Consider the following 26087-nt stretch of genomic DNA (forward strand, 5'->3'; position numbering starts at 1 on the left):
CTTTTTATAGTTGTGGCAAATGCTATGGTTACACTTGGTAAACCCTAATGATCCATGACTTTTCACATCCTCATGCTCCATGAGTTTTACCTCCATGGACTATCCATGGATCATTTATTGGTTTAGGCCAAGTTGCATAATTATGGATCACTAGCCCACACTTATAGAATCATTAATTTACATAAGCAATCCCTCCATATTTAATTAGTCTCTTTTGACCACAAAATTAATTCTTGGACAATACTAATTAAATAACTATATTAATATATTATACTTATAATATATTAATTATCCTTTATCCTTTAAAATCCATCCTATCAAGTTGCACTGGTGAAGACAACCCAAAAGGGACCATGTTACAATCGGGTCAAGTATATCCCAATTATAGTTATGAGCTTAGACACCAAATCCAACAGAACCAAATCAATAGCTTGCTTCCATGGGAAAACGACACCCATTCTATCCAATTTGTCAATGTACGATTTCATTTCCAGAACATGTGCACACACAGAATTTTCATCTTTATGTTTACATGTCAATAGGGCTTGAGTAGTTTCGTATCTTTCTACTCCTGAAAAACGTGATGTGGGGTGAGTCATTGGAGGAGGAAAAGTTGGAGAAGCATGATGTCCAGTTCCACCATTTTCCGAAGAAGAGATTACATTTTCACATTGATTAGAAAGTGGAAGATCATCTTCAGAAGAAAGATGAAAATTATTTCCAAAAGAAGAAGGAAGACCATAATTGTCTTGACTTGACATCTATAATGGGAGAAAAGAGAATTCAAATTTGTTGATTTTAATCCTTAATTATTAACCCATAAATTTTAAATTATTCCTTTTCTCTGTCAGAATTTTTAACCAAGACTATAATAAATCAAATTCAATATGTGTAACTAGAAGGGAGGTGCAATAATACTCAATACGTGGGTGTTAAAATATAGGCTTAATCATATCATTAACCAATTAGACAATAAAATGACCATCTTTTCGACATTTATCAAAATAACCATCCATTTTTGCAAAATGGCTTTTGTGAAACTACTTTTTGCAAATTTACTTTACTAGATAGTCCTCTTAGGTTTTGGATCAACACAAATAATATAATATACAAAAAATAAAATAAATAACACACATGAATTACGTGGTTCACGCACTTACGGATGAGTGTGCTACCTTGTAGGACGAGTTAGAGAGATGCTGTTGATTCATAATCACAATTTAGATTGCAAAATCTATATATAGAAAGTACGGTTTTAAATTCCGGGTTTAAAATACCATACTGGCTAAGACCAAAATAATTAATATTCACGGTCGTTTCATTATAGCAACGGTTATCATATTCCATTAATGACTCAACAGCCAAAATTATAAAAACTTTCATATGAATAATCACACAAATACTTTGTAAAATAATGCAAATTTTAAGAAAAAAAAAAACTATTGATCAAACAAGACTCTTCTAGTAGTACTTTCAACAATGCAACTTTTTGTAGTGGTAAATTGGTTACTGATAAACTGAATGCCTGACACACTGCACAACTAAAGTCAATAAAATTCCAAATTTCTGAAACGCCGCGTTTGCTGCTACTAGTGCTTTCCATTTTGCTTTTGTGTTTGTAGTGTAAAAACCCTGTTCCCATTTACCAAAATACGCGTTACTTTCTAAATTTTCAACTTACAAAAATTTGTTACATTTCTCAAAATGTGCATTATTAATTTATTTGCCAAAATATTTTCTTTAAAGATTTTTGTAGGACCAGTCCAGCTCATACCTGTTGTTTGTTTTTTCTGAGGCAAAATGTCTGCAGTCTGCGGACCACATCTGTAGACCTTTGCAGTAGAAGAGGTGGACCAAACGTCTGCAGTCTGAAAAAAGAAGACTGTTTGTTTTTTTAACATCTGCGGGCTATTAAAATAAACTGAAATCTAAATAAACTTATTTTTTTAAACTTTAAAGTGATTTTTTAATATTTTTATGATTTTGTTATAAATAATTAACGAATCTAGATCAACTTTTATGTATTATTGTATAAAAATTAAAATTAAAAATGGTATGAATTAGCATATATATTTGATAAAAACCAACAACTTTGGTTGCAAAATTATAATTAACCATTATAATTAGTGATCAAAGAATTTGATACATAAATTGATGGAAATAAACTTCGATTTTTTCAATTAAATCCATTAAAAACTTACCATAAATATTTTCTTGAGAAATTGACGATATTGTATTAAATAATGTTTTACAAAATTTGGCAAAAAAATATAAAAATATATTATATTTTTTTTCATATTTATATAAACAAATTTAACGACTATTATTGTAATAAATCTTTATTTATAAATTTGTCAAAAATATCATGTTTGTATCGTCAAAAGTTTTTTTTTTTTTTTTTTTTTTTTAAGTTTTGTAGTTTTTTTTTTTCAAATTGTTATCATTAATAAAGTTGGAAAAAATATAAATTAAAAAAAAAACTTGAAAAAAATAAAGATATATATGTTTTTTAGGCTAGAAGATGTCTGAAGATGTTAGAAGACTTTGGTCCACATCTGCGCCAAGAAGAGGGCGCGCAGACATTTTTAGGTCTGCAGTCTTCAGAAAAACAAACAGTCTGCGAAGGCTAATGTCTGCGCGTGGTCTGCGCGGCGCAGACAGAAGAGGCCTCGCAGATCTGCAGACAAAAAACAAACACTGCCTAAATCACCAACATTCACAAGTCATCTGTTACAAATAGTAAAAGATTTGAGGATGGTAGATATTCATGAAAAATAAAAATAAATAAATAATAATATACACACTACAATCATCACTGATCTACAACTTCATCTCTCCAATTATTGTGTGAAAAAAACACTCGACTAACAAAGATAAATAGATTGTGTACGGATATACCATTCTCATAGCCATTGTCGTATGCAACTCATGTCTCATGTACATGTACATTATATGCAATTCATCTTTTGTATATTTACGCCAAAATATATATATATACTCAACCACAACTTCAATCCTTTCTTTTACTACTATAGTGGGATCCAACCCTATTAAGTCATGGAAAAGGACACGTGTCATACAAAAATATATGTCAATTAATTAATTAAATAAGTAAATAACTTACCATGATTAGCCCTGATTCAGTACCACATAAGATCATGTCATTGGCTGTAAGCATGCTTGTAATCTTGCTCCCTGCTGATAACCTCCCAACTTTATGCTGTGTCCCTCTCAACCAAATCTGTTATTTTATAAACAAAATTACAAATATACCCTTCTTGTCATTTTTTTTTCCTTTCTAATATAATAGAATGAGAATTACTCACCTCTAGGTTGCTTGGTGAAGAGCTAGTGATTAAATATATAAAATCCTCTACAACACTCATTGCCACCACATTTGTTTTTTTCTCTGGTTTAATACACATTTGACCCTTGCTCTCTCTTCTCCAATCCTGCATTGTTTATGTTTATTAGTTAAAAAGTTGTTTAAATTTTTTATTAAATGATCATGTGAATTTTGGTGTTAGTTATTGTTGTTATTCATACCTTAATTCTTGATCCATCAATGCAACTACTTGCACTATATAGCCAATCTTTATACACAGCTATTGAATTTATAGGCTTATTTTGTAACCTCCAGCTCTTTGAAGGACCTTTGATTTCTTGTTGTCGATTGTTTCCAATTATCAACTCATGTATGCTTGAATCCATGCATCCTATGTAAACTTTCCCTTGACTTGCCCTCATGCATTTCACATTCTTGTTCTTGAAAACATCCTTTACCTTTCTTGATGAATCAATCACCTGCATCACAATATCACATCATGTTCTTTTACTGTTTTACCCTTCTTATTCTTGTTACTTTAATTACTTATTTACTTACCTTCATTTTATGGCTATTGGTAACTGCAAAAATCACTTCGTTACAAGTTTCAAGGCTTTGAATTGCTTCCTTTGTTGTTATTACTTCAATGCATTTCATTTTCCTTTCAAACATTTGCCAAATCTGCAATACGGGAAACTTTTTATTTACTTGATGATTATAAATAAAACAAAAAAGATTAAAAAGATCTATAATCTTGATTACCCTAATCGTTTTGTCTGCAGATCCACTCAAAAGACAATTCCCTTGCTCAAAAAGTGCAAAACATGTTACTGCTTTCTTGTGCTCCTTTATATCTGATACAAGAGTAGTTGTCTGCCCCTTTATTTCCCATACCTACCATAAAATAATTCCATTTTTATCCTTTTCATCTAATCAATCAAGTAAATTTCTTTTTTCACTTTTGTAAAATACATTATTGTTTTGAAAACAGAAACAAAAAAAAAATGACAAGAGTGACTTTTTGATTGCATTTCTTGAAAAGAGACTTTCCACTTGACTTCTATTCATATTCAAGTGAAAAGACTAAATTGCCCCTAGTTAGAATTCTAAGTTTCTAACTCACCTTGATAGAACCATTTGAGTATCCACTAAAAAGCTGCCCCCTATAGTAGATAAGAGAATTCACAGCTCCACTGCCATTATAATTTCCCTCCAAAACTTGCGTGTGTACACAAGATATTCGCTGTAAAAAACGAGCTAATTAATGAGTTGCCAGGGGTAAAATCGTCAGAAAAATTAAAAAGAAAACTTACCCATTTATTAGGCATATAATAATCAGCAACTTTCAACAATTCTTCTGCCATCCATGTTACACTAGAAAGTCGTCTGAGTGACTCTCTTACACCCTCTGAAAATTGAGTTAGCTTCTGCATGCCTTCATGCAAAATAGTGAAATACATTACAAAATGTATATATATATAAAAAAAAAAAAAAAAAAAAAGAAGAGTTTAAAAACAATAAGAAAGTAGAACAAAAACGACAATAATTACCTCTACCAAAAGTGTAGTTATATATGCACAAACATGCTAAAAGTCTTTCTTCAAGTTCCATTCCAGGATGCACATATTGTTCAATTGTACTTAACAAAATGTCACAAGCTAAACCTCTCAAATCATCATGACCTTTCACTATTTCACACCCAATCCATGCAATTGTTGTGAGACAATCTCTTGAAACTCTCTTGTTTTTGCTCTTTAATCCCTTCTCCAAAGCATAAAAAACAGGATTTCCAAGTTTTATTATGTGTCTTGCAACTTTCCCACACCAAATCTCTGTCCCATTTTCCTACATTGCTCAATTTACAAACACTTAACAGTTGTATGTTTGACCAAATAAGTTCAAGATTACATTTTTTTTTGTATTACCTGTAATGTATCATCTGACCAATCAATGTTTTTAACAATGTTTTTATGTAACATTGAGTTTAATCCAGCTTTTTTCAACAACCAAGCTATTGTATATGGTTCTCCTGTCCATGAATAAGTTCCTCCAAGATTTGAAAATATGAATGCTGCTAATTGTTGTGTTTCCAAGTTTTCTTCACATGTTAGTGCCTCAAGAAAAGCCTCAATAGCCACTTCACGATTCAAAATGTCAACAACTGAGCCTTCCTGAATAGATACATTCATTACAAAACTAAAAGTTATAACATCATTGAAAAAAAAAAGTTTACAAAAAGTATAGCATAAAAGTTAAAACTCTCACCATAACATCCAACTGAAGCAACAAACTAGCTGCTAAAAGTTTGTATTCATGTTGTGTTTGTTGGATAGAAAGTAATAGAACACACATAATGTTCATCCCCCCTCTTTCATGTAGCTGGTGTAGTAGACTTATTGATGATGATCTGATAAATTTTATAGATAATATTTATTAGGGTGATAAAATTTTCAACTTATTGTAGTTTTGAATTTAGAATGTACCTTGGCATGCGTAGTAGTTCATGGTAGAATTCTAATCCTGCAACAATGGCGTTCTTGTGGTTGCTTAAAATAAGAGATATGAATGGGTTGATAGGAGCAAATTGCATGATATGATATTTACATTTTCCATCAAATCTCATACACTTGACAAGAATAGAAGCTAAAGATATAAGCTCTTCAAGATTCTCATTTCTTGGAACATTAACAAGGCTTGAAATCACTTTTGGTGAACTAATTTCAGCCAAATGAGTGTTGTTTGTTGAATAGTCAAAAGCAGTCACCAACACTTGAATAATCATTAAAGAAGCTGAAGGTGGTGTCATCACAGGTATTGATTTTAAACCATTTTTGTAACAACTTGAAGCACAAATGATTTTCACCAAAGTTGGCAGGATTTCTAGGGTTTTGATTTCATTTGGTGAGGGATTTATCAAATGAATCAAAACAGCTGCTTCATGAACATCTCTTTTTAAAGCATTTGCAAGGTGTATGAGATTTAAACCTTTCTTCTTTATGTCTTCGATAACAGAGTGATTCCCTGAAATGATACTTGAAAGTATTGAAACTGAAGCTCTTGTTACCCCTTCTTCTTTTGATGTTGAAAGAGCCATTAGTAATTGATCTAAAATTACATCTTTTAATAAAGAGTATTTTAACCCTGGTTTACTTGCTAACATTTCGTATACTGTTGTGATTTCTACTGTTGTTGAATCATCTGGTTTTTCAAGTCCTTCTGAGAAACATAACTTTGAAATTACTTTTTCAACAATCTCAGCTTGTTCAATTCTGTAACTGTTTTCACCACAAAAGGAGGTAATTTCATCGGTTGAGTTGTGATTATTGGTCAACATTTCATCTCTTTTCCGAAAGTTTTGCCATGTGGGTTCATCTTCATCTTCGATTTCATTCACACTGTTCCAAAATTCTAAATCGCTTGCTAAGATTCCTGAAAAACTGTCGATGTTTAGAGTTTCTGGTGCTTTTGATTTTGTGATTGCTGTTCTGGATAATGATCTATCGTATTCATCTTCATTTTCCTGATAAAAATCAAGAATTAATTTCTTATTTTCCCCTTTTTACTTTCAACTTTATTGTAGATTAAAAAAAATGTGGTTTCTTTTTTTTTTTTTTTTTTTTTTTGAGAAATACCTCAGAATCGTCATCTGAAAACCCACAGCTGCCTGAATATAAAGAAGTTGGTGAATCTGATTGATCTTCCAAGAGAAGATCTTGGAGACGTTTGACACTCGAGCTTTTTTGTGCTTTCTCATTCTTTTGAGGATCGATAGGATGCACCTTTTTAAACTGCATTATAATATGAAGATTAATCTCATTTACATTTATTATCTTTATAAGTTTACACGAAATCAGATTACATAATATGATATATATGCACTCACATTCTGATGAATCCGTAACTGATGAAGACGATGCACGTGTTCATACGAATTTGAAGATGACGTGCTGCAGACATTCGTGTTTCTGCAACGAAAACCCATTTAGTTATTATTGAAAATTTTATAAAAATGAAATAGAACAAGTAAAGTTACCTGATTTCTTGTGATTTTTCATCGGGTTCTTTCATCAATAAAGGAGATTGTCCATAAGAAATAACCTGGTGATACATCAACCATGCTTTATAACTTCTTGCACCCCATTTCACACCTTCATTCTCGTCAACCCCATTCTGGAATTCCTGTTTTAAAGGCATAATGCAGGATTCAACCATGGCGCGATACAGCTCCGGTGAAAGCTCAGTCCTCACGACCACCGGAGACACCACCAACGCTTGAAGAAAATGAACAGCAACTTGAAGCTCATCCCGTTGCAGCTTCCTAACAACCGACAAATAAAAATACGCGTAACAAACCAAGTAAGAATTCGATACTCCGGCCGTCGTCTCGTGCTCATTCAACAACGCCGGCGCCTGAAGCATCCTTTCGGCGCGTTGGAGGTTGGAGTTAACGTCTTCAAGGCATTTCGATTGAATTGCAGCCTCTACATTTTGAATACCCCAGTAGAGATTTGAAAGCACCGACTGTTCTGAGAAGTCAAAGAACTCTTGCTCGTGAATCTTGAGGTTTGACGAGCATTTAGCTTGTTGGATTTTTCGGGTTTTGGGGTTGGTTAGGAATGAGTGAATATGGTGATTGGTCAAAGAGACGAGTAGTCTTAAGAGCTTGGGTTCTATGGATTCATGGCGATGAGAAGACGAGGAAGAAGAAGATGAAGAAGAAGAGGTGGACGCCATTGAAGGGTGGAATAAAGAAGAGATAAGAAGAGGAAGGGAGTGTTATGAAGAAGAGGTAACATGTGTTCTCGTGAGACGAATTCCAAAACTTATCGGACCCTCTGGTTCTTCCAGAGACGACGATACAGACAAATTCAGAACCATCTCTTCCCATATAGGGAGGGAATTATGCCCGAATGCCAGCACAAATTTTCTAAGCACCCATGCCTTTAAAATTGATTTTTTTTAATTACTTTTGCAACATTGTGAATAAAAAGATAGAAATCAATCATATACTATTTTGATTATAAGAGAAAGTGGTGTTACTTTTTCAACATGGTAAAGTTATCTATGTTCATATCTGTGATATAAAGTTGTAAGGGATAATGACTTGAAAGGGTAACGAACTTTTGATTTTTTTCACATTTAGTCACTAAATTTTTTTTCGTTATCTATTTGTCATTGAATTATTGAAACTGTTCACATTTTACCCTTATGACCGGCCGTTACCGGTCATAAGAGTAAAATGTGAACAGTTTCAATAGTTTAGTGGCAAATAGATAACGAAAAAAAGTTTAGTGACTAAATATGAACAAAATCGAAAGTTCGTTTCCCTCTAAAAAGTTCAATGACTAAATGTGAACAAACTTCCTCTTGTATTATGTTTTAGCAAATTATTTATTTTTGTTAAATTGTAGCAACATTTGTTGATGAAAAAATCTATGAAATTAAAAAAAAAAAAAAAAAAAAAAAAAAAAAAAAAAAAAAACCCTAAAAATATATTTAAAAAAAAACAAAAAACTGAAACCGAAATAAAAAACCAATGGTTTGACATTTTCCAAAATAAAAAATCAAAATTTTCAATCTGATTTTGGTTTTACAAAAAAAATAAATCATTCTCACTGATGTGAATTATGACCATTAGTTTGGCATGCGGAATTTGTGGCATCCCATTAATACGTAGTTACAACATCGTCTGAACTCGTAATTCATAGTAAGGGATTAGAGTATCATCACATGAATACGTAGTTACAACATCATTTGAACTCGTAATTAATCACCTACAGGTTATGGGCTTGTTGGTGTTTCCACTGTGTTGTCTACAATAGTCCATGGTCGCCATCTATACTCTGGTAAATGACTACATCACCACATTGCCGGTTAAGGTTATGGCATCTCCTTTCATCCTACATCACCTATTCATCATCATCTATTTACCTAATTATAATCACCTTTCTATCATCACCTATCTCTCATCATTTTATTTCATCACACACCAACTATTTCATCTACCCATGTTTCATCCGCAACATATTTGTAGATATAAAATAAATATACCGTTTAAATCTTTTAAAACATGTATAAAATCGTTCATCCAGCATAGACAGCAAGTATTCAAATAATATGCACACATAGCACGTAATTTATATAAAATACTTCATATTTATGTGTAAGATGAAAATAACTATGTATACCATAAAAATCCCATAAATGATTCCTAACTTCAAACCCCAAGGTTTACTCTACTAAAGCTTTATATTCTCGGCTCTCTGGACCTAGAAGGGTCCAGATCTATAACACAAACTTGCAAGAGGGGTTTGAGGCATTCAAAACCCCAAAGATGAAGTGATTCAAGCCCTAACCCCAAAATGGAATCTACACAATAGGGAAGGAAAGGGGTTCATTTTTGTACCTCAAAATGAAGCTCCTTGCTTGAATAACTCAAAACAATAACCTTCCTTGGTCCCTCTTGCTGGAACTCTTCTCCTTTCTTGCAAAATCACACCAAAAAGCTCAACATAGCTCTTCCTCTCACTCTACACACTCAAGCTCGCTAGGGTTCTCACTTATGGGAAAGGTAGTCACAATTGAAGGCCATATTTAGGGTTTTTGCCAACAGCGCGGACTCGTCGAGTCCATTCATTAATCCGAGTCATCAGTCACGACCTTACTCGACGAGTTGAGGCGTCAACTCGTCGAGTCTCTCTTCTTAACTCAAAAGAAAAATACTTAAATTATGATGCCTAGAAATCCGGATGTTACATTTTGTTTTTTTATTTCATAGATTTCTTCTTCAACAAATGTTTCTACAATTAAACAAAAATAAATAATTTGCTAAAACATAATACAATAGGAAGTTTGTTCACATTTAGTCATTGAACTTTTTAAAGGGAAACAAACTTTCGATTTTGTTCATATTTAGTCACTAAACTTTTTATCGTTATCTATTTGCCACTAAACTATTGAAACTGTTCACATTTTACCCTTATGACCGGTAACAGCCGGTCACAAGGGTAAAATGTGAACAGTTTCAATAGTACAATGTCAAATAGATAACGAAAAAAAGCTTAGTGACTAAATGTGAACAAAATCAAAAGTTCATTACCCTTTCAAGTCATTATCCCAAGTCGTAATGAAGTAATGAACTAATAAAAACTAATGTCATTCAATTTCTTTTTTCATTTTCTAATTTTGGACGGCCTCTAATTTGGCTATCCACTTAAATACATATTTATATTTAGAACTTAGATACATAATCATATTTCTAAGAGCATCTCCAATGGGATATATTTTAGAGCTTTTTTTTATTGATTTATCAATTTTTTTCATTTAACATCTTTGGAGTGGAATGTTTATTGTGCATTTATATTGACCACTCAATATAGTATAAAGCTTTAAACGTCTTATCCCTTTTACTTTTAATATATTTTATTTTTACTTCCTTAATTGTATTTTAGTTTTAAATATTTGTTATTTATTTAACTACTTAACTATTTCTATAATAATTTTTCATTTATTAAATATTTATATACTTATTTGTAATGATAATCTTAATTTAAAATATTTTATATTAAAGTATAATATGTTTAAAGACTACTAATTAAATGAGGAGGGTTTATGAACATTTTATATAGATGATGATCAATAAGTTAAATTTTTAAAAAAACTATTGAAAAAGTTTAACCATTAGAGGACTTATTTAATTAGAGGTCAAAAGTATTAGAATAATGATGTGATAAAAATATTAAATGATAGGGCATGTTAACCATTGGAGATACTCTAACTTTGATACCACTAAACAATAAATTTTCTTAATATTATTAAATAATAAACAAGTTTTAGATATTTAGATATTTTGTTGAATATATTTTAGGGCAAAGTACATCAAAAATATCATATATTTACATTTTATTCAGTATTATATTTTAAGTATATATAATTTACTGATAAAACTTTAAAAATGGTTCATGTGGTTTTTTAGAATCAGTTTTAGTCATTAACTTCAAAAAAATATTTATGGAATACCATTTGGTTTTCAATTTCTAGGACGTCTTTCATCCACATGAAAAGACTTATATATCATTTTAATTTCTTTTTATAATTAATTTTAACTAAAACTACTTAAAAAACAAAATAAATAACCTCTCTTTCTCTCTCTCTCTCTCTCTCTCTCTCTCTCTCTCTCTCTTGTTAGTAAAGAAAAAAGTATAAAAAAAACTCACCCCAACTTCTTCTTCCCTAACCTACATTTTATCACAGTTGGAATGTCAGTTGAAGTAATTGTGATGTATCCAATCCAGCACAAGACATACACTAGTGGAATCGACAATCTATGTCAATTGTTATTTTCGTCACCATAGCCATCAAATCTTATAGGCTTTCATAGCAAGGTGTGGTTATCCAAAAGAATGATTGCAATTGAAGAAAAAGGGGGAATGGATGTGCTTTGTAACAATAAAATAGGGACACTTAAGCTCAACAAGATTTTTGTGGATACGAATATAATTGAGGTGTTTGATAAAGGTTTCAATAAGGAACATGTGTTGCTCTTTGTTGCTAGGGCTTCAAGAATTGAAAACAAAGAGGCCATTGATATCGCCATTGTCGGAACCCTAGTTGAACACAAAGAGGTTTGTTTGTTTCTTTGATAAAACCTAGATCATCAACAATTAAGCTTTATTTTGACTTACTGCACATTTCTATAATGTTTAATGGATCCAAAATTAAGTTAACACATAAGTAGAGCTTGAAGTCACAATTAATCCTTAAGTCAAAGTTGAAGTTAAACACAAATCCATAAATATAATTTCCAAACAATGATTTCATAACTTAAGTTTAGTTTATATATATATATATATATATATATATATATATATATATATATATATATATATATATATATATAAAAACATAGAATCAATATTAATGTCTGAAAACAGTCATTCTAGCATTATTGGAGCTTTGAATGTAACACTTGGATTTTTGGTATGTTCCTTATTGCCCTTTTTATTTTGAAAATTTTACATTTTGGTCCTTGGAGTAGTACGCGGGGCATACCACATGGTACACTTAGCATAGTAAGGAGAAACGGTCAGGATTGCGAGGCCTCATACGTTGGGCGTACGAGGGTTACGCCTAGCGTAATCGGTGTTTATGAAACCCTAATTTTAGGGTGTTTTACCCTATTTAAGGACCTTAATTCCTTAGGGTTGGGCTCTTTACCAGCCACCAAACCTCCTAAAACCCTAAATCGACCCTTAATCCTTCTTTGTGGTGTTCTTGAGCTCTTGAGAAGATATTGGTGGTTATTTTTCCCTTTATGAAAGAAGTAAAGAGGATTGAAGGTGCTTTACTTGGTGAGGAGTCTATAGATCCAAAATCATCACCCTTTTTGCAAGACTTTGGAGGTATCAAGTTCATACATTGGCTTGTAAATACTTAGATCTCTTTATGGCATGATTTGTTATGCTTTTGGTCATTTTTAGGGTTGGTGGATGAGTTAATACGTTTGAAGGACTTATTCTTTTAGATATTAGCTTATTAGGAGTTCCTTAAGCATAAAGGTGCCAACTTTATGGGGTATAGGGTTTCATGCATGCGTTAAGTTACCTATTAAGTCCTTTTTAAGCTTAAGAGCTTCATTTAGCCATGTATGAATGTAAAGTTAGCAACTTTACGTGATAAACCAGCTCATGGAAGTCATATCTACGTTTTGGAGAAATGTCTTAATGGATTAAGGGTTAAAATCATGTTTTGATTGAATGGGTGAGTATGTTGGGCGTACAAGCAGGTATTCTTAGCGTACAAGCCCTCAAGCGAGTACGTTGTGCGTACGTGCTGAGTACGCCCCACGTACTCAGTCTGATGGGCTTCATATTTTGGGCTTCGAGTTTGGGCCATTCTTTTGGGCTTGGATGCTTAGGGCCTTGTTGGGCCATATGAGTGAAAGTGTTTTGGACTAGGAAAATTATTAGACCTTGGGGTAAGGCCCATGTAAGGGTTGGGCCCAATTTGGAAAATTGGATCATGTATGGGCCTTGGATGATTACTTGGTTTTGGGCCTTTTAGATTGAAGGTTTGGGCCTTAGTCTTGGACCAAACTAGGTAAGGGGTAAAATGGTCTTTTACCCTAAGTATGGATTGATGGTTATAAATGGAATCCGGTTGTTAATTGGATGTTATTGATATTGATAGCTCGGGAATTTTCCAACCAACAGCCAGGGATTTATCAGTGTGATTCAGCAGTACGAGGTAAGTTTCCTCACCATGTTTAGCGGGTCGAAGGCAACAATGCCGACCCATGATCTGTTATGTTAGAATACTCGTTGTCGGTATGACACTAGTATGTATGTATGCTTGTATGCTTGCTGGACGGGGCCCGATGGTTATTTTGTATGCTAGTACTTATTATGCTTATATGAATTGTATGTGGGTGGGGCTCGTTATGCGAGTTAGGGCAGGGCCCATTATACTTATTGGGCAGGGCCCGTTATGCGAGTTGGGGTGGGTGGTGCCCGTTATACGGGTTAGGGCGGTGCCCATTACACTCATTTGGGTGGGGCCCGTTATGTGTTATATATATATATATATATATATATATATATATATATATATATATATATATATATATATATATATATATATATATGGTATGAGGTATCTTGGGGAAATCACTAAGCTTTGTGCTTACAATTTTTAGTTTATGTTTTAGGTACTTCCAATTCCAAAGGGAAGGGTTCGGGAATCGGGATGATTGCAGGGCACACACCACCTCGTTCCACATTTTCTTAGTTTACTCTTATATGTCATGATGATTGATACACTTGTTTATCTGGATTTGTATGAAAAAATTTTGGAATACTAGTTTTATTAATTTTAAAAATGAAATTTTTGGGTCTTATTTTTGGGACGTTTCATTGAAGCTCGTATCTCTTCATTATATTTGAAATCAAGTCCAAACAAGTTAAGTGATTAGATATTTGTGCTCTTATGACAAGAACTCACCAACAAAACACACTTAAAACACTTACATATGCTACAAACTCATATTTGGGGAAACTCTCCACACCCTGACTCGGAATGGGTGAAGAATGCATGAGAGATTATCATATAATGGTCCAAATGTAATGATTCTAGCTCTCTGTCTTATAAGATGATCCAATCTCTCTCTAATTCCCCTTCAATTGAAGGAAATCACCATACTATATTCTCAATCTTTCAAAAACATGAATGAGAGGGAAAAAGAAGAAGCTAGGGGTTTTGATTTTATATTTTTACTCTAATGACACTTTGGTTCGTCGAGGTTCAAGTTTCACACTAAATTCTTATTGATTCATGTTTTGTTGTGATATGTCGAATAGGTAGTTATCTTGATGTCGAATAGTCTGTAAATAACTAGTGTCTACAAGACTTCGTTATGTAATGTATTTACCATGCATCTTGTCGGTTCGCAATGTAATGTCGATTCCTAGTATTTTTTGTTTCCGTGAGTACCCTATAAATAATGTAGGTACATTAGAGAGTCTTAACATCTTTTGCACACTTGTACGCTTTGAGCTTTCTCTCATACGAGATTATCTTGTACTCATTCTAGGATATAATTGAGCTGAAACCGGATCTTATTTAGATCATTGTGTTCATCTTACTTGTAACATCCAAAATTATGCTATGTCTTGAAACCCTAAGGAATAGTAATTTTTGCATAATTGGTCCCTTGAATACGTTGGGCATACTTAAGTGTACGCTTAGCGTACTGCATGGTTGTAGTCGCGGAGGAATCAGGGTACGCTGGGTGTACCTTGAGTTACGCGAGGCGTACGCATCAGGGACGCAAAACCCTAAAGCCCGGACTTGAGGCCTATTTAAGCATCCTTAAGTTCCTTAGACTAAACCCTAGAGAGCCTCCCCAGGTAAAGAATGTCCATATACTCCTGGAAACCTTGTGAGATCATTCTTGAGCCTTAAAGAGTACATTTGTGGCCTTTTTAGTGTGTATTTCAAGAAGAAGGAGTGGTCAAGCAAGCTTGGATCAAGTGAGTGCTTCAAGATCCTACACCAAAGTCATCTTGCAAAGCTTTTGGAGGTAAAAAGCTTGCATCTTTCCTTTCTAATCTTTAGATCTAGCTAGGGTTTTGGTGGCTTGTCCCTTTGGTGAACTTTGGACCTCTTTTGTTGAGCTAAGCCTCCCCGTTCGATATGAGAGTTAGATATGAGGTCCCTTAGTCATCTAGATGTATAAAAATGGAAGCTTGATGAGAGTTTTGACCTCATGCATGGGTAAAAGACCTTGGGGATGTCTTAATGGAGTAGTTGGGTGTGTATGAGACATGCAAGGGCATAAAGTTGCCAACTTTATGCCTTAGGACATCTTGTTAGACTCAGATCTAGTTTTTGTACGAGAAAGATTCGAGCATCAAGCACTTAATGGAAAAAGTGCTTAAAATGCTTGTACGTTAGGCGTAACTGGCTGTACACGACACGTAGTCCCTAAGCCTTCATTACGTTGCGCGTACCAGGGTGGTACGATGGGCGTACGCAACTCAGTTGGGCCCTAAGTTGTTTTGGGACTTTGGGCCTCAGTTGGTTGTTGGGCTTGATTGGATTCTATGAGTTAGAGGCCTTTTCATCTGTTTGGGGCCGTGGATTTATCGGTTGGGCATTATTGGGCTAAGGGGGCCCATTAAGGATGTTGGACTTAGACTTGGGGCCCATTTGCAAAGGAAAAGGGTAATTGGGCCTTGGGGGTAGAATTGGAAGGTTGGGCCTTTACTGGAATAATTTAAGGACTTATTATTGATTATATTATTATTGTTATTATTCAGCTCGAGAGGTTGCGGATTATTTGGAGGACAGTATTCGTATTCATTGGACGGAGGTGAGTCTTCTCACCATACCAATGGGTCTAAGGCACCAAGTCTGGCCCATTTTATGTTATGTGTTATACTAGCTATAGTATGGATATGTGGTATGATAGTTGGCTTTATGCTAAGTGGTATGCTAGAGGTTTTATGTTATGTGTTACACTAGTTGTAGTATGGATATGTGGTATGATAGTGAGCTTTATGCTAAGTGGTATGCTAGTGATTATATGTTATGTGTTATGCTAGTTATCTTTATGATACTTGTATGGAAGACCCCGGGGGGAGCCTGTGGCATTGGATATATGACCATGTGGGGTAGTCCATGGCATTCCTAGGTAAAGACCATGAGGGGTAGCCCATGGCATTGGACGTAAGGCCATGTGGGGTAGCCCATGGCAGTCCTAGGTAAAGACCATGTGGGGTAGCCCATGGAATTCTTGTTGAATCATATTGCATGGTTTTTGTGGCACGTTTATAGCTTATTAGCTAACAGGATATGTGTATGATATTTGCATATTTAGTCTTATATTAAGTATAGATTTTTATCATTTATTAGCTAATTAATTGCATATCATGGACAAAAGATACCTAAAAGTGTTTGAATTGTGTTTTCAGTCCAAAAACGAAGCTCGGAAGCAAAAGGAAGCAGGAGAAGCAATTGGGAGCTCGGGAGAAGAAAAAGGCTAAAAACACAAGGTACTCAGCGAGTAGGGTCGACTACTCGGCGAGTCGATACGAAGATTCGAGAAGCTAAGGACTCCTTAACTTACCGTGCACGTGAATTAAGTGATGGACTCGACGAGTCGGTCATGGACTCGGCGAGTCGAGTCGAATCTATAAAAACGACTTTTCGGATCGACACAAAGCATTCTAGAACCCTTGGGGAGAAGCAAGCTACAAATTAAAGTCAGAAGAGACCTGGAGAATGAAGATAAAACCCTAAATCTAATTTCGAAGGAGATTAGAGGCAATTTTCATTATTCTTAATTCAATCTATTGTTTTTCGTCATGTTTAGACAGTTAGATTTCGTTTTTATGTTGTCAATTGCCCCAATCATGAGCTAAAACCTTTTAACTTCTGTTTGGGGAGACAATATTGAGACTATGGTTTGATTTATGGTAGGATTGATTTAATATTGGTGACTTTGTTGATTTTAGCTTGTTAAAGAACCTTATGTGTGAATGATAACTATTTTTATGTTAATAGGAAGATAATTAAGCTGTATGAACATCTCTTAATTGTTTACCTCATATGATTTATGTGAACACTTTATTATATGACTAGGATTAGTGAATGTGAAACTAAAATTAATAAGAAAAATAGGTAAATTCATGTGTGAGCTTGTGTGATGACCATCAACAAGAGGTTAACTAAAGGACCAATTTATTTGACCATTACAAGTCTTAATTAACCCGAATAAATAATCTAGTGAATTGAATTAAATTAGACAACTGGCCACTGTTTCAGTTAGTTTGTTCTCTAAGGATTAGTGCAGCGAACGTGAATCTAATCACTTGAATCGGTAGCCAATAGAAAAATCAATCCATTGCACTATTGCCATAATATCAACCATAGGATCAATTGAGTTGAACTAAACAGAAGTTCCCTTCATTATTGAATTCAGTTGAATCTTTGCTTATCTAGTTTTTAGTTAAGTACTCTAAGTATTAGTTAGTAAGTTTCTAGTCTTGGAAAACTAGAGAAAACCCCATTTATTACTTAATTTTTAGATAATATTAGCTTTTAGTTTTAATTATCCGTTCCCTGTGTTCGATACCCTACTTATTTAACTTTACCACAATTGATAGGTCCACTGCCTTTGTGTGTTTATTTTATAATTAAAAGTAGGATTAAAACTAGTTGGGTTTTACACACATCAGTGTATGTGAATATGTGTGGTATGCTCTGGGAAACTCACTAAGCATTTCGCTTACAAGTTGTTGATTTGTTTCAGGTACTTCCGAGCCTAAGGGCCAAGGCAAGGCGTGATGACGTGGCGTGCACTCTATCTCTCTTTTTAGTGTATTTGGGACCCTCTGATGTTTTAAAAAGGAAAACAATGATGTAATAAATGATATCTTGAAAACATATGTTTTGGAAATCTATGGGTTATGAGATTGGTTTTGGTTAATTCAAAAATGAAAAAAAAAATTATTTGTAAAATTGGGTCGTTACATTACTCTCATTCTACTATCGATTGATTAAAACTTAATTCAAACAACTATACAATTGGTATCAAAGCAAAAATCAACATATTGATTGAAGAATTTCGTTTGTGTTTTCACTTTATTGAGTCGATTGTTTCGATTCAATATTTCTGCAAAGTGGAGGTATAACTCTTTGGTTAATCACTGTGATTGATCGACTTTGCATTTGGTTTGTCAATTTCTTAGTTCCTAATTTTGGTTTTCTCAAATTTAATCTTCTTTCTACTCAATCAAAGGGAAAATTTGAATGTCAACACCATGATGAGTTTCGCAAACTTGCTTGGATCTACTACAAAAGTTCCAATGTTATTTCCAGAGTACTACGATCAATGGGCGGATCATATGGAAGACTATCACAGCGGGATTGATGAAGATCTTTTGGCAATCCATCAAAAATTGACCTTTTCGTGCTGACCTTGTTCAAGCAATTGGAAATGATAGTGTTGCAGAAGACATGATCACTCAAACCAACGAAGAAGGAAAATGACAAAAGATGTCTCTGAATCGAAGTCTAAAGCTAGCAGGAGCCCAATAGATACTAAAGAGATTCAAGAGTCAAATGAAGAAGGACATGCAGCTGAATCTGGAACTCAACCCAAGGTTGATCAACCTGTTGAGCAGACTAACATAATTCCAATTCCATCCCTTCACATATCTAATAGAGTTTGTATTCCTCTAGAGTTTTATCGTTTCCATATTAAAACAGAAAAAGATGTGCTAATCAGTGATCGTACACTGGCTAGTATGGATGAGCCATCCAACTATAGGGAAGCGATGGTAGGCACCGAATCTGCTAAATGGAAGGAAAGTATGGAAAGTGAAATTCAACCTATCTATGATAACCAAGTTTGGAATTTGGTTGATCCTACATGTGGCATTAAAAACATTGGGTGGAAGTGGATCTTCAAGAAGAAGACCGACATGGATGGGAATGTGCACACATTAAAATCTAGGTTGATTGCAAAGGGTTTAACTCAGATTCAAGGAATGAATTATGAGGAAACATTCTCACCAGTAGCCAAGAATAAATCAATTAGAATATTACTTGTCATAGTTACTTTCTATGATTATGAAATATGGTAAATGGATGTGAAGACTGCTTTCCTTAACGGAAAATTGACAGAGGATGTCTAGATTACACAACCTAAAGTCTTCATTGATCCAAAATAGCCTAATATAGTGTACAAGCTTGAGAGGACCAATTATAGACTCAAACAAGCACCACATGGTTGGAATCTTTGCTTTCATGAAAAGGTCAAGGAATTTAGATTTTCTAGAAGTGAGGATAAGTCTTGCGTATATGTCAAAGCCAGTAGGAGTAATGTAGTCTTTTTAGTATTTTATGTTGGTTATATATTAAGAATCTATAGAGATAGAGAGTATATAATTTCCATATGTTTCAATGACCAGAGAGAACATTATGATATCTCTCAGAATTCAAAAACCCAACTGAATTTCGATAAGGAAGTTATCGGTTGATAATCATAAGAAATTACATTTCAACCACCCTGAAATTCAGTTGATATCCAGAGATAATGTTCTAATATCTCTAAGAATTAAGGTCCTTCTATTAGTTGATAACCAAGGACATCCGTGAAGGGGTGTCGCCCCTTGGAACCCTACAAGGGGGTGAAACCCCCTTGACCCCCGCTCTTTGGTTCGTATAAGAGTTAATCTAGATTAATACAAGTGTGCACTCCACAACTCCAACCTTGTATTAAAACTAAGATATAATCCCCATTATTGAACCATACTCTAATTATTTAATGCTCTATTTTCCTCAATGCTTTATGCATATGTCTATGTAACGCCCGTGTTTCCAACTAGGCTTAGTAATCAAACATGTAACCTTTATGGTCGATTCATGTAGACATTTTGTGAATGAATAAGATAGGATTATTCATATATTTTATGCATATGTATTTTATATGATATTAAGATATATTATACAATAAAATAAATAAGATTTAAAATACACATCAAAAATGAAAGATCACGTAGGGAAAATAATCTCAACCTAGTTATAGCATTAGTAATTAGGATCATGTACGGCTGTACATATCTAGAACGCCTCAATCCGACTCAGAACGAAGAAGTTAGAAAGCACCAAAGTCTCGCGGTAAAACCGACACGGCTACAGATAGCGTAAAAAGTGAATCTGGGTTGGATTGCTTTTCAGCTTTAAAAAGTCTAAACGGAATTCATAGATGTCGTAAAAGTGAATTCGTATGTATAGGTATCGTCTAAATATGACTTCACTAAAGGAAGTTATGGTTTTTCTAAAATTTGGCGCAACAATGTGCGCACCGATATCAAATTTTAGACCAATAGATTGTTAGCCAAAACAATTTAAACGAGAGTTGAAGATCTTGTTGTTAGGATTCCAACAATATAAAAACCATCGAAAACGGATGCTGGATGTGAGAGTTATGCATTTATACGGGTTTTAATAGGCTAAACGTGTGTAAATGAAATAAAGTCAAAATTAGCCGATGACGTCTAAAGGAAAGTTGTAGATCTCGTCGAAGAACTTTCCGTGGATATAAAGAATGTCAAAAACGGAGCTCATATGAAGGATTTATGCAATTTTGAAAATTCGCAAAACGTCACATGCGCACGCGAAGTCAGTCGCATAGCCCCACCCAGATCGTGCCATGTATCAGCAGCCCAGTGGATCGACGTCACCCTTATGTGCGGTGCGCCTCCTATTGAACGGCATGCAAGACTCCAAAGTCACCTAAAAATACCAAGTCATTATTTCACTCATCCCCACACCCTCCATTCGACATCTCTCTGAAAATTTCGATAGTTAGCCCATTTTTCTTCATTCCAACCTGTGGCGAAGCCCTGCGACACCCTCGAGTGCTCATCTTGCCATAATGTATGTGTAGGAAGGAGCTAAGTCAGTATTCTACCCGTTTAGATCTCAATTCTTGTCTATTGTACTCTATAAGTTAGCTACACTTACTCTGCCCCTGTGTAATTTATAATTATAGTTGTAAGTCGTGACGTTACTAGGATCTTATAATTAAGATTTATCAATGATTCCAAGTTGTTATGTTGATGGAACTACTATGGGTTAAGTGTCTAGAATGGTCATGTCGGCTTGGTTGTTGGATTTCAGAAAGACTATATGTCGAAATGATCCTGCCTCCCGACTGTCTTGCCTTACTGATCCTTACTTGTTTGATATTGGAGTGGAATTTGAAATTGTTGAGGAATCTAAACTCTTATGATAATAGTTCTATGTACTATGAAACTAGACTAAGACATAGTGTTATGTACATCTAGGTCCTTCGAGAAAGGTTTAAGGCGAAACTCTGCCCGATTCACCAATCACTAGACATTTTGTCAGGTGAGTGCGTAGTTATTATCAAAAGCATAATCTTAACTTAAAATTATCCATATATTAAATATTGTTTGTAATATCTATGCTATGTGCTATTTGTAAAGATAAGGTAATAACATTTGGATTAGGAATTGTTGTAAAATTCAAATGCTTTTAGATATAGGTCTTGACTTAGATTAGGAAGGATACATATAAAGGATTGCCTACTATCAAATATGCTTGACATCGATTAGGTCGCATAGTTGGGTTAGAATGTGGGACCAGATCAGAGTGTAATCCTCCCCGTCTTGGGATGACTAGAAATGGTGGGTCCCAATCAGACAACCGGACGGTATGTTTGGGTCATCGACCAAAGTAGATGACCAACACTTGGTTGTTCTAGGCGACATTATGAATTACGTTGCTAGCAAAGCTTTATAACCCATGGACGTAGATGAAATGGAAATACATACTCATCAAAATCTTTGAACATTGGTTGCCTTATATGACTTACACCAGCGAAGGACTCCCCTAACAGGTGTAATCAAACTTTTGCTTACATAGTTCATCCAACAGAATTAAGGTCGGTGAGAAGAGAAAGGTTGAAGGAAGTAATAACAAAAAACAACAAGAAGAAGGTTACGAAAACAAACGACGAGTCTGGAAGGAACCAAGAAGGGAAGTGATGCGACTAGTGCAAGAAGAAGCATTTCAGCGATTGTCATTTGCTTCAAGTGTAAGAAGCTAGGAAATATTTCCACAAATTGCCCTATGAAAAGAAGATTTTGTTTTAATTATGGAGAGGATGGGCACAAGAAGACGGAATGCCTGAAAGCATAGAAGGTGATCCCGAGGATCTTGCCACCAAAGCCCAAAGGTTGGAGCTACCAGATGACTCTCAATGAGCCTAAGGAAGAAGCCGATGTTGCTTCAGGTGCATTCCTAGTTAATCAAATTCCTGCAAAGATATTATTTGATTCTGGAGTAGATCATTCATTTACATTACAAGAATTTGGTAGGAAACTTAGACTAAGTACCCCTATCTTGGTAGAAGTAGTTGGTGGTAGGAATATACATGTTAGCAATATGATAGAGGTTGTAACTATAGATTTAGATGGGAATGAATTCCTTCAAGAGCTTTTTACTTTTTGAGTTAAATGTGTTCGATGTCATTCTCGGCATGGATTGGTTGGGAGAGAACCTCACAAACATCTTGTATGGATGGAAGATGGTGTGCATCATTCCACCTGGAAGAAAGCTATTCGTTGTTTACGGAGATAAGAGTATAGAGAAGTTTGGAATCATCATGATGATGAAGGCCAGGAGATGCTTATCGAAGGGATTTTCGGCATTCCTGGCATACGCAATCGACACGAAGAATGAGAAAAGGAAAATGAATGATATACCTGTGGTACGAGACTTTCCAAAGGTATTTCCAGATGAATTACCAGGATTACCACCAAAGAGGTAGGTAGAATTCAAAATCGACTTGTTGCCAGACACAACGCCGATTGCGAATGTGTTGTATCGTTTAGTGCCGACGGAGATGAAGGAGTTAATGACACAACTCCAGGAGTTATTAGACAAAGGTTTTATAAGATATAGTTCATCAACCTGGGGAGCTCCAGTATTGTTCATAAAAAAGAAGGAAGGTACTATGAGAATGTGTATTGCCTATCGGGAGCTAAACAAAGCTACGATCAAGAATAAGTATCCATTACCTAGAATAGATGGCTTATTCCATCAATTGCAGGGAGCAACCATTTTCTCCAAAATTGATCTCAAGTCAGGTTAACACCAGTTAAGGATTATGGAGCAAGATATCGAGAAGACAGACTTTAAAACCTGATATGGACTATGAATTCCTCGTTATGTCGTTCAGACTAACAAATGCTCTGGTAGCATTCATGGATCTGATGCATCGAGTTTGTAAACCTTTTATCAATAAATCAGTAATAGTATTCATAGATGACATCTTGATTTACTCCAAGAACAATCAAGATCATGGCAAACATCTATGAGAAATACTGGAAGTCCTTAAGAGGGAGAAACTTAATGCAAAGTTCTCCAAGTGCAATTTTTGGATACGGGAGATTCAGTTCTTTGGTCATGTAGTTAACCAGGAAGGCATTATTGTTGACCCAGCAAAGATAGAAGTTGTAATGAAGTGGGAGACACCAAAGAGTCCCATTGAAATTCGTAGCATTCTGGGATTGGCAGGCTACTATCGAAGATTCATCCAAAATTTCTCTTCTATTGTGGCTCCATTGACAGCCCTTACCAAAAAGGGAGTTGTCTATACTTGGAACGAGAAGCAAGAATAAGCTTTTAGTAAATTGAATAAGAGATTGTGTAAGGCACCAATCCTTGTCCTACCAAAAGGAACTGAATATTTCACAGTTTCCAGTGATGCTTCTAAGATTGGATTGGTATGTGTCCTTAGCCAATGGGACAAAGTAGTAGGTTATGGCTCAAGATAGCTAAATCCCCACAAGCATAATTACCCGAATCATGATCTAGAGCTTGCAACAATGGTTTGTGCCATAAAGATATGGAGGCATTATCTTTATGAAACCAAAAGCAAACTCTATACGGATCATAAGAGCCTCCAATATCTCTTTGCTTAGAAGGATTTGAATATGAGACAAAGGCAACGGATGGAGCTACTCAAAGACTATGATTGCGAAATATTGTATCACCTAGGCAATGCAAATATCATAGTTGATGCCCTAAGTAGAAAAGTGATTCCTGAAGGAAAGAGATCTAGATCGTTGAAGATAGAAGTAATCTTAACAATTATAGATAAGATCAAAGACGCTCAGACAAGGGATCCGGCTGAGAGTGATCTGAAGGAGGAACGTCTAGGCAAGACGGTCATCTTTGAAGAAGATAAACAAGGGTTGAAGACGTTTAATAATCGCATTTGGGTGCCAAATATGGGTGGGATACAAGATCTTCTCATGGAAGAATCTCATAAGACTATGTATTCTATACATCTAGGCAGCACCAAAATGTACTTAGACTTGAAGCCCTATTATTGGTGGCCGAAAAATGAAGGCCGACATAGAAAATTACGTAGCGGAATGCGTAACTTGTGTGAGAGTGAAGGCACAACATCAAAAGCCATATGGGAGTCTGGAACCATTACCATCACCCATAGGGAAATTAGATAATGTCATCATGGACATCATAACAAAGTCGTTGAATATAATATGGGTTCTAGTAGATCGACTTACGAAGAGTGCACATTTCATAGCCGCACAAGAAAATTGGTCTATGCAGAAGTGGGCAGAGACCTATGTAAGGGAAATCATAAGGATTCATGGAGTGCCCTTATTTATCGTGTATGATAGGGACAGTAGATTCACCTCCAGGTATTGGAAAAGTCTACAGGAGGAGTTAGGCACGAAGTTGTGTTTGAGTACTACCTATCATCCGCAAACAGACGGACAAAGTGAGAAACTATCCAAACCTTGGAGGATATGTTGCAGGAATGCACCTTAGTGTTTACGGGTATTTGGGATGACCATTTATCATTGGCCGAATTTGCCTACAACAATAGTTATCACTCTAGCATCAAGATGCCTCCAGACAAAGCACTATATGGATAGAGGTACCGAACATTGTTGTGTTGGCTAGAAGCAGGAGAGAGGCATTTTACAGGTCCGGATATAGTATATCAGACCGTCGAGAAGCTTAAAATTATTAGGGAAAGGATGTTAGCTGCCTAAAGTCATCAAAAGAGCTACGCAGATAAGAAATGACGACCGATAACATTTGATGTGGGTGATCAAGTGTTACTTAAAGTCTCGCCATGGAAGGGACTTATTAGATTCTAAAAGCATGGGAAGTTGAGTCCTCGTTTCATAGGACAATTCAAGGTACTTCAAAGGATAGGGAATCAAGCTTACAAGATTGAATTGCCCGCCAAACTAGAAGGTATTCATAATACCTTTCATGTTTGTTATTTGAGGAAGTACTCGGGAGAAGAAGTGGAAATGCTTCCAATTTCAGAGTTAAGGATCGACGAAGATAGGCGGCTGGTTGAAGAGCCTGTAGAAATTGTCGACCATAAGACAAAGAAGTTGTAACATCTCAAAAATCACAACAAATTTAAACTTTTCAAAACAACCCATTTTCTAAAAAGAAGTGTTTACATAACCATTTTTTTCAAAACATTATTAAAAATCAGACCAAGATCCAATCAACATAACTAAGGATGTGTACGGTCATGCCTTCGCCTTGCCACGATCCTCAGAAGTACCTGAAACAAAACTAAAACTATAAGCCAACACTTAGTGAGTTCCCCCAAATTGCCACCACATAAACATAACAAACAACAACATGCATACAGAGCCTTCAGCATGACTGG

At 35.0% G+C, this 26087-nt stretch overlaps 2 protein-coding genes and 1 long non-coding RNA gene across 3 annotated transcripts; 1 reads left to right on the plus strand and 2 right to left on the minus strand.

Annotated features, from left to right (window-relative positions):
* Nucleotides 1-1350: 1350 nt before the first annotated feature.
* On the minus strand, nucleotides 1351-2191 carry LOC145058975 (uncharacterized). The gene is made up of 2 exons (XR_013686593.1): nucleotides 1775-2191; nucleotides 1351-1632 (listed from the first exon to the last, which is right to left on the minus strand). It is a non-coding gene; the product is annotated as an uncharacterized LOC145058975 (long non-coding RNA).
* Nucleotides 2192-2762: 571 nt separating this feature from the next.
* On the minus strand, nucleotides 2763-8257 carry LOC145057251 (Transducin/WD40 repeat-like superfamily protein). Its single transcript, XM_079005030.1, has 15 exons — nucleotides 7359-8257; nucleotides 7209-7290; nucleotides 6958-7113; nucleotides 5809-6845; nucleotides 5591-5732; nucleotides 5251-5496; nucleotides 4876-5170; nucleotides 4639-4760; nucleotides 4449-4568; nucleotides 4088-4219; nucleotides 3884-4006; nucleotides 3547-3804; nucleotides 3327-3452; nucleotides 3125-3241; nucleotides 2763-3047 (listed from the first exon to the last, which is right to left on the minus strand). The coding sequence occupies exons 1-15, from the start codon at nucleotides 8057-8059 to the stop codon at nucleotides 3030-3032; spliced, it is 3675 nt and encodes a 1224-aa protein (XP_078861156.1). The 5' UTR covers nucleotides 8060-8257; the 3' UTR covers nucleotides 2763-3029.
* Nucleotides 8258-24372: 16115 nt separating this feature from the next.
* LOC145060354 (uncharacterized) lies at nucleotides 24373-24888 on the plus strand. The gene has a single exon (XM_079008038.1). The coding sequence runs from the start codon at nucleotides 24373-24375 to the stop codon at nucleotides 24886-24888; it is 516 nt and encodes a 171-aa protein (XP_078864164.1).
* The last annotated feature ends 1199 nt before the right edge of the window (nucleotides 24889-26087 follow it).

This window comes from Lactuca serriola, chromosome 6 (genome assembly GCF_051521515.1).
Source record: "Lactuca serriola cultivar US96UC23 chromosome 6, Lser_US96UC23_V15, whole genome shotgun sequence".
NCBI classification, from domain to species: Eukaryota; Viridiplantae; Streptophyta; class Magnoliopsida; order Asterales; family Asteraceae; genus Lactuca; species Lactuca serriola.

What these genes read in the sequence shown, in the direction of transcription:
- LOC145060354 (XM_079008038.1), top strand. Translation starts at nt 24,373, where the DNA reads ATGGAGCTACTCAAAGACTATGATTGCGAAATATTGTATCACCTAGGC.
- LOC145057251 (XM_079005030.1), bottom strand. Translation starts at nt 8,059, where the DNA reads ATGGCGTCCACCTCTTCTTCTTCATCTTCTTCTTCCTCGTCTTCTCAT. An exon ending in TGCTTCAGTTGGATGTTATG is followed by an intron (nt 5,497 to 5,590) that starts GTGAGAGTTTTA and finishes GTATCTATTCAG; the next exon opens with GAAGGCTCAGTTGTTGACAT. An exon ending in CTTCACCAAGCAACCTAGAG is followed by an intron (nt 3,242 to 3,326) that starts GTGAGTAATTCT and finishes ATAAAATAACAG; the next exon opens with ATTTGGTTGAGAGGGACACA.